The sequence below is a fragment of the Lathyrus oleraceus genome, chromosome 3 (genome assembly GCF_024323335.1).
Source record: "Lathyrus oleraceus cultivar Zhongwan6 chromosome 3, CAAS_Psat_ZW6_1.0, whole genome shotgun sequence".
In the NCBI taxonomy this organism is placed as follows: domain Eukaryota; kingdom Viridiplantae; phylum Streptophyta; class Magnoliopsida; order Fabales; family Fabaceae; genus Lathyrus; species Lathyrus oleraceus.
In genome coordinates, this window is record NC_066581.1 from 141,147,063 (window position 1) to 141,155,431 (window position 8,369).

The 8,369-nt window shown below is 42.4% G+C and overlaps 1 protein-coding gene across 1 annotated transcript; it reads left to right on the plus strand.

Annotated features, from left to right (window-relative positions):
• The first annotated feature begins 428 nt into the window (after positions 1 to 428).
• On the plus strand, positions 429 to 1,175 carry LOC127130077 (uncharacterized). Its single transcript, XM_051059149.1, has one exon. The coding sequence runs from the start codon at positions 429 to 431 to the stop codon at positions 1,173 to 1,175; it is 747 nt and encodes a 248-aa protein (XP_050915106.1).
• Positions 1,176 to 8,369: the final 7,194 nt, after the last annotated feature.

Below are 8,369 nucleotides of genomic sequence, written 5' to 3' on the forward strand. Positions count from 1 at the left end.
AAGCCCCAATCAGATGAGATCCCTTGGGCGTATTACTATCTTACAGTGGTATTCCCAACCTCGATCTATGACTCTGAGAACCTTATTAGAACCTTGGACTCGAGAGTTGTGTAGTATGGACCCACTAGAAGTTTTCCTCTTTGGGACTATACGAAGGCCTCACCCAAACGAGACTTGGTTTGGGGATGTTATTTGCAAATGAGTTTTCATCATGACAATAACTTTCCTGAATATTGATTGATGACTTTGGGAACCTTTTAACTTTAGCATCCTCCCAAAAGGGTTTTGTTTAGTAACCAAGAATACCCACTCTCACGACCTGTATATTAACCTACATATGGCACGCATAACATCATTCATAGCATAACATTCATATTATTTTATTTCCAAGGAATCTGAGTATCATAAGTTGCAGGAATTCAGGAAACATGGAATCAAGCAAAAGAAATATTTACTCATTCAAGTTAAAAGATCCCGATCTAAGGAGCTTACGTAACTTGGTCTCTCAGATGCACCTGGTATACAGAATCAACTTTGGGAAGAATTATGGCAATATGCTCAACATCCTCAATCAACAAGTAGACTATACAACTTTAATCACTTTGGCCCAATTCTATGACCTACCTTTAAGATGCTTCACATTCCAAGACTTCCAGCTAGCACCAATGTTGGAAGAATTTGAGCGTCTTGTTAGGATTCCTATGAAGAACAAGCCATCATTTGAAGGGATAGATGAATCTTTGCCCCTTAAGGTCATTGCTAGTGCACTTCACATGGATGAAAAGGAAGTAGAAGCTAACCTAGAGAACAAAGGGAATACCAAAAGATTTTTACTAAGTTTTCTCTTGGAAAGAGCTCATACCCTATTGAAAGCAGAAAGTTGGGATGCTTGTTACTCTGCTATTGCGTTGGCCATCTATGGCGTCGTCCTGTTCCCAAATATGGATGGTTTCGTAGACATGGCTGCCGTTTGTGTTTTCCTTACTGGGAACCCAGTACCCACTTTGTTAGCCGATGTCTACTATTACATAAGTCATAGGTATACTAAGAAGAAGGGATTGATTGCTTGTTGTGCTCCTTTATTGTATCAGTGGTTTCTAGAACATCTTCCGAAGACAGGTGCTTGGGTTGAACAGACAGATGTTAGTTGGCCTCAGAGATTGAGATCACTATGATCTGAAGATCTCTCTTGGTACTCCAAAGAATACATCAACATGGATATCATATTCGGTTGTGGAGATTTCCCAAATCTACCGCTTATTGGAACTCAAGGATGTGTGAATGCTAACCCAGTTTTATCACTCAGACAACTCAGCTACCCAATGGAAGGCCCTCCAAAGGCAAATTCTTTGGAAGCTTTCTTGTTACTTGACTTTGGGGATGAGGGTCCTAGCTTATTCCAGCGAATCAAAGAAGCTTGGAAAAATGTCAATCAAAGAGGGAAAGCTGGGTTAGGGAGAGCAAATGGGATTACAAAAGAACCATATTTTCAGTGGGTAAAGGAAAGGGTGCAGATGATTAAAATGCCATTTGTCATTCAGACACCTATACCTCTTCCTGAACCTAAGCTCACCCATGTCCCTATTGAAGAAATGGAGGAACTCAAGACCACCATGGCAAAGCTAGAAAAATAGAATGAAGAGCTGCAGATAAAACTCCAACGAACCATCAATGAGAAAAACAATATGAAGTGGGAGCTCGAGAGAAAAGAGGCACAACTTCAAGCCCATGTCGAAAAGTTCAACAAGGAGGAGCATAATAGGAAAAAGATCAAGGTGGGACTAGAACAAGTTGATCATTGTTTGGATACTCTTAAGGGTCAACTACGACAAGCTCAGAAAGAATGTCAAGACAATGAGCATTGGTGGCATCTAGCCACGAAGGAAAACAAGACGATAAGGGATACACTTGGGGCTCAGATAAAAGAACTCACCAATTCTGTTCATCATGCAAAATCTGAAGTAGATCAGGAGCGTCGAATCAAGAATATAGCCACTGAAGCTTCTAGGGTGTCACCCATGATATGGGAGGAGAAGTGTCGAGAAGTAAGAGATGCAAGGGAATCTGTCAGCTATTGGAAGAACCAGCTAGAGTCATTACGCCAAGACAGCTCCATATGGTTGAAAGAGCGAGACTATGTGATTGAAGATTATGAATCCTTTAAGAAGACCATAGACTTCTTACAAGGAGATAGGGATAAGTTTCGTGTGAAACTCGATGGGCTACTAAGGTTCTGTAATTGGGCGGATAAAGAATTACCATGGAAGTTAAGAGACGCAGTCGAAGAATTGAAAGAAGATAGCACTCCTCCAGCCATAATCAGTTTCATTCTGCTCTGTAAAGGGTTGCTGAAGAGATTCAATGAGGAACTAGAAGAACTTCAGGCCAGAAAGCCAGTTGTTTAATTTGCTTATGTCTTGTATTTTGTTCCTTTAACAAATATACTTTTTAACTATGACCTTTTTGGACCTCTATGTTATATACTTGAATGAATGACGTTTAAAAATTACTCCATTATTGCTATTCCAAGTATTTCTTGTTTCTTCGAATTACTAACAACTAATGAAACTCGAATGATTCCTTGAAAATAAAATATGCATAACATTCGCATCTTCATTATGCATCACGCTTCATAAAAATTCAAAAAAAAATACCCAACCTTTTTACCCTTTATCCAGCCACACTGACTAATCAACACTGATACGAGACGTGAAGCAAATACAAGATGACATTAGAGCAAGTTGAGGCCAACCAGATTACCATGAGGACAGACATCAATATGATCCAAGAGAAGATGGATCAACTGTTGGAGGAAATGCTCGCGATTGCTCAAAGAGAGAGGATTGAGGAGGAAGAAGCTAGGGCAAAAAGGAATGATGGCATGCCAGGTCTGAATCCCCAAGACGAAGGTTACGCCCCCACCAAGAAGAGATTGGTTCAGATACCGGTAGAAGGCAAAAGGAGATGGAGGTCGTGCAGAACCTTCTGATACATCTACTCATCATGGATCCGAAATTGGAGACGACCAGTATGATGCATTCTATATGCCTGATCAACCAAAACTTAAGATACTTCCAGATCCTGCTGCAGATAGGCTTCGTTCCCTGTAAAAGAAGATCAAAGCCATAGAAGGAAACAATATCTTTGGTGCTTCTGCCATGAACATGCGTTTGGTATCGAATTTAGTCATCCCGGCTAAATTTAAAACTCCTGATTTCGAGAAATACAAAGGACAGACTTATCCAAGAAGTCACCTGGTAATGTACTTCAGAAAAATGGTTGCTCATATCGAAAACGACAAACTACTTGTACACTGTTTCCCAGACAGTCTGAGTGGGGCATCTCTGAGATGGTACATGAGCTTAGAGCAAGGGCACATTCAAAGCTGGGAGGATTTGGATGACGCATTTCTCCGTCAGTACAAATATAACTTAGATATGGCACCCGACTGAATGCAGTTGCAAGGGATGGCTATGAAGGAGAGTGAGTCATTCAAAGAATACGCCCAGCGGTGGAGAGAGTTGGCTGCTAACCATTGTCTCAGAAGGAAATGACCGGGATATTTGTGGACACCTTGAAGGACCCATTCTTTGATCGATTAGTGAGCAGTGCAGCATCAGACTTCGCATATCTAGTCACGATTGGAGACCGCATAGAGAAGGGGTTGAGAGATGGAAAGATTCCAGGAGTAGTAATAGCATCTAGCGCACCGAAGAAGTATTCTGGAGGCTTCCCGGAGAAAAGAGAAGGTGAAACAAACGCCATATCCAGAAACTATAAAGGGAAGTAACAGGCTTCATACGGTCAAGTCGTCGTCGTGGTACCTATACCCTATCAACAGCCAACGCAACAACAACAAATGTATCAGCCACAATATCAACAACATCATCAGCAGCAAAATACCGCACCACCAAGACAATTCAAGCCAAGACCTCCAAGAAGGCAACTTGACCCCCTACCAGTACCTTATAGCCAGATATTCCCATATCTGCAAAAGGAGAGCCTTCTAACATTGAGGGAGTTAAAACCAACTGTTTTTCCATATCCATCTGGATACGACGCGGATGCCCATTGCGAGTTTCACATGGGAGCACCTGGTCATACCTTGGAAAATTATCTCGCATTTCAAAATCGGGTACAAGACTTGATCGAAGAAAAGGTCGTTTCTTTCACTCCAAGACGCCCGAACGTGAACACCAACCCTATGTCGATGCATAAGGATGCTTCCGTCAGTGCCATTGAGGAGAGTGATCAAGGCAAATTGATCCGTAAGGTTGAAGAGATTCAAACCCCTATCACCATGATAGGAGCACAATTGCTGAAGAGTGGTTTGATCCCGGAAGAGCTAGTTGAGGAAGAGAACGATGAAGGGTTGAGGAATTTTATACAATAAATGTTGGATCGAGGCGAGTTAAAGATAAATTGTCGTGTCAAGAGCAAGCGCCGGGAAGAGATAGCCGTGGTGGACATCCCCTATGATGAGGTTAAAGTAGAAATACCTATAAGCCCGTTAGTGATAGAGTTTCCATCACCATTCGAATATAAAGATGAAAAGGCAGTCTCGTTGATATATCAGCCCAGAGCTTTTAAGCAGAGGCAGGAAGATCAACCTTTGATGATCAACGAACCAAATGTCACTTCAATTGTGGGGCCAACAGGAATGACACGTAGTGGCCGAGTGTTCGCACCAAGAACTGCTGATACTTCTAAAAGAGCTAAAGGGAAGGAGGTTGATGTCCAGATCCCCATCCCTAATCAAGGAATGCAAGACACGCACCTGTCTCCTAAAGTTGTTGTCACTCGTGAGGAGGCTGAGGAGTTTTTGAGAATAATCAAGAAGAGCGATTATAAGGTGGTGGACCAGCTAAACCAAACACCTTCCAAAATTTCTATGTTATCTCTACTGCTTAACTCAGAAGCACACAGGAATTCGATGTTGAAGGTATTGAGCGTCGCTCATATCACGAAGGATATAACAATAGAACAGTTCAATAATGTGATAGCTTGTGTGACCACTGGGAATTTCTTGGGTTTTAATGATGATGAACTACCAATCGAGGGAAAGAACCATAACAAGGCTCTTCATATCTCCTTGAAATGCATAGATACTATATTGTCAAGGGTGTTGGTAGACACAGGCTCTTCATTGAATGTCATGCCGAAGACAACTTTGATAAAGCTGCCAATAGAAGGGACAAGTATGAGGCCCAGCACCCTAATCGTAAAGCCATTTGATGGCTCAAAGCGGACAGTGATAGGAGAGGTTGACTTACCAACCAAGATAGGTCCAACTATTTTCAATATCACATTCCAGGTCATGGACATACATCCTGGTTACAGTTGCCTACTTGGGAGACCCTGGATTCACTCCGCAGGTGCTGTCACCTCTACTCTGCATCAAAAGCTGAAATTCATTATAAATGACAAGATGATTGTGATTGGAGGAGAGGAAGACATCTTGGTTAGTCACTTGACATCTTTCCGATATATCGAGGTAGATGGTGAAATCACTGAAACACCATTCCAATCCTTGGAAGTGGTAAACATGATGGCCGTCCAACAGACCTTGGAGGTCCCAAAATCAGGACCATCCATGGCCTCGTGGCAAGGAGCTAAAGCTGTTATGGAAAGTGAAGATGCTCAAGACTGGGGCAAAGTGGTGAAAGTGAAAGAGAAACGAGACAAGTTTGGCCTGGGGTATGACCCATCATCACACAGAGCCGGTAACCAACCCGACAAAGAGAAGATTCCTTCTGTAGAGAAAACGTTCACCAGCGTTGGCCACATCTTTGGCAAGCAGATGGCAATGATCAGTGAAGATGACCGCAAGGAGGGGGTGTCCAGCTGGATGCGTCAAGCCGCACCTAATGAAGAACTAACAAACTGGAAGGCTGTGGAAGTTCCCCAAATATTTCAAAAGTAATTTTATCATTTTTAGACAAAACCTTGTGCTCTGCCCAAGGCACATGGCATGTTGTAGGGTCTCCTTTATCTTTTTCAAGAGTTTTTATCATTAATGAAATGATGTTTTGCATTCAAATTTTTGTTCCTTTTCTTTCGTTTTGATCTATTTACAAAAATGGCAATCAATTTTTATGCACGCACTTTCTAAATAAACTGCATAAATCATAATATGCAGAAACACCACCGAGATGATTGATAACGACACTGCTACGGTCCAATATGACTTTGATTGTCCAATCTATCAAGTTGAAGACGAAGTGGGGGAAGATTGCGAGCTCCCTGAAGAGTTGGCCAGATTACTCAGACAAGAAGAGAAGGTCATTCAACCACACCAGGAAGACGTTGAAGTTATCAATCTGGGAACAGAAGAAGATAAGAGAGAAGTAAGGGTAGGCGCCACACTTCAAGATACAGTGAAGACAAGACTGATAAAGCTCCTCCACGAATATGACGACGTGTTTGCTTGATCATACCAAGACATGCCCGGATTAGACACTGATATCGTGACCCACGAGCTTCCCCTTAAAGAAGAATGCCCTGCTGTCAAACAAAAGCTAAGAAGAACTCAACCTGATATGGCTCTCAAGATCAGAGAAGAGGTGAGAAAGCAGTTTGACGCTGGTTTCCTAGAAGTTGCTAAGTACCCGCAATGGGTTGCCAACATCGTACCAGTACCAAAGAAAGATGGAAAAGTCCGCATGTGCGTGGACTACCGAGACTTAAATAGAGCCAGACCCAAAGACGATTTCCCATTACCTCACATTGATGTATTGGTGGATAACACAGCTCAGATCTCCGTGTTTTCCTTTATGGATGGTTTCTCTGGATACAACCAAATTAAAATGGATCCTGAGGACATGGAGAAGACCACGTTCATTACCCCTTGGGGTACCTTTTGTTACAAAGTAATGTCGTTTGGATTAAAGAATGTTGGGGTAACATATCAACAAGCCATGGTGACTCTGTTTCACGACATGATTCATGAAGAGATTGAGGTGTATGTCGATGACATGATTGCCAAATCCCAGACAGAAGAAGAACATATCACCAACCTGGAGAAACTATTCGCTCATTTGAGGAAGTTTAGGTTGAGACTTAATCCTAATAAATGCACATTTGGGGTTCGATCTGGGAAGCTTTTAGGCTTTATTGTAAGCCAAAAGGGAATTGAAGTAGATCCTGACAAGGTTCGAGCCATTCAAAACATGCCTGCACCGAGGACTGAAAAGGAGGTTTGTGGTTTCTTGGGGAGACTAAATTACATCGCCAGGTTTATCTCTCACCCTACTGCAACATGTAAACCAATATTCAAGCTCCTGAGGAAGAATCAAGGCGTGCAGTGGAATGATGACTGCCAAATAGCCTTTGATAAAATCAAAGAATACTTGTAAGAGCCACTGATTCAAATGCCCCCTGCTGAAGGGAGATCTCTCATCATGTATCTAACAGTGCTCGATGAGCCCATGGGTTATGTATTGGGACAACAAGATGAGACTGGTAAAAAAGAATATGCCATCTATTATCTGAGCAAGAAATTTAACGATTGTGAGACCAGATATTCATTACTCGAGAAGACTTGTTGTGCACTCGCATGGGCCGCTAAGCGTCTCTAGCAGTACATGCTTCACACGACTTGGTTGGTATCTAAAATGGATCTCATCAAGTACATAATCGAGAAACCAGCCCTCACTGGTAGAATTGCCCGATGGCAAATGTTGTTGTCAGAATACGATATCCAATATGTTGCGCAAAAGGCAATCAAATGGAGCATATTAGCAGATCATCTGGCTCACCAACTGCTGGAGGAATACCAATCTTTGAAGTTCGACTTCCCAGATGAGAACATCATGGCTGTTAAGGATGCTGAAGACTCCGAACTAGAGGAAAGTCTGAAGCCAAGAGCAGGTTGGACGCTCATGTTTGATGGTGCCTCAAATTCAATAGGCCATGGAATTGGGGCAGTGCTGATGTCTCCCAAGAATTTCCATCTGCCATTCACTGCAAAGCTCTATTTTACCTGCACAAACAACATGGCCAAGTATGAAGCTTGCATACTAGGGTTGGAAGAAGCTATTGAGTTGAAGATCAAGATACTAGAAGTATTCGGGGACTCCGCTCTAGTCATACATCAGATCAGAGGCGATTGGGAAACAAGACATGCTAACTTAATTCCATACCGAGATTACGTGCTGAAGCTACTCCCAAAGTTCAACGAAATCACTTTCTCTCATATTCCTCGAGAAGAGAATCAGATGGCAGATGCCTTAGCGACTCTGGCTTCCATGTACAAATTGATATGGCCCAACCCTCAGCCTCATATTGAAATTAGGTGTTTTGACGAACCTGCTCATTGCCTGATGACAGCAGAAGAGTCAGATGGTAAACCCTGGTTCTTTGATATCAAA

Excerpts from the sequence above, each read along its gene's own strand:
- LOC127130077 (XM_051059149.1), top strand. The coding sequence starts at position 429 with ATGGAATCAAGCAAAAGAAATATTTACTCATTCAAGTTAAAAGATCCC.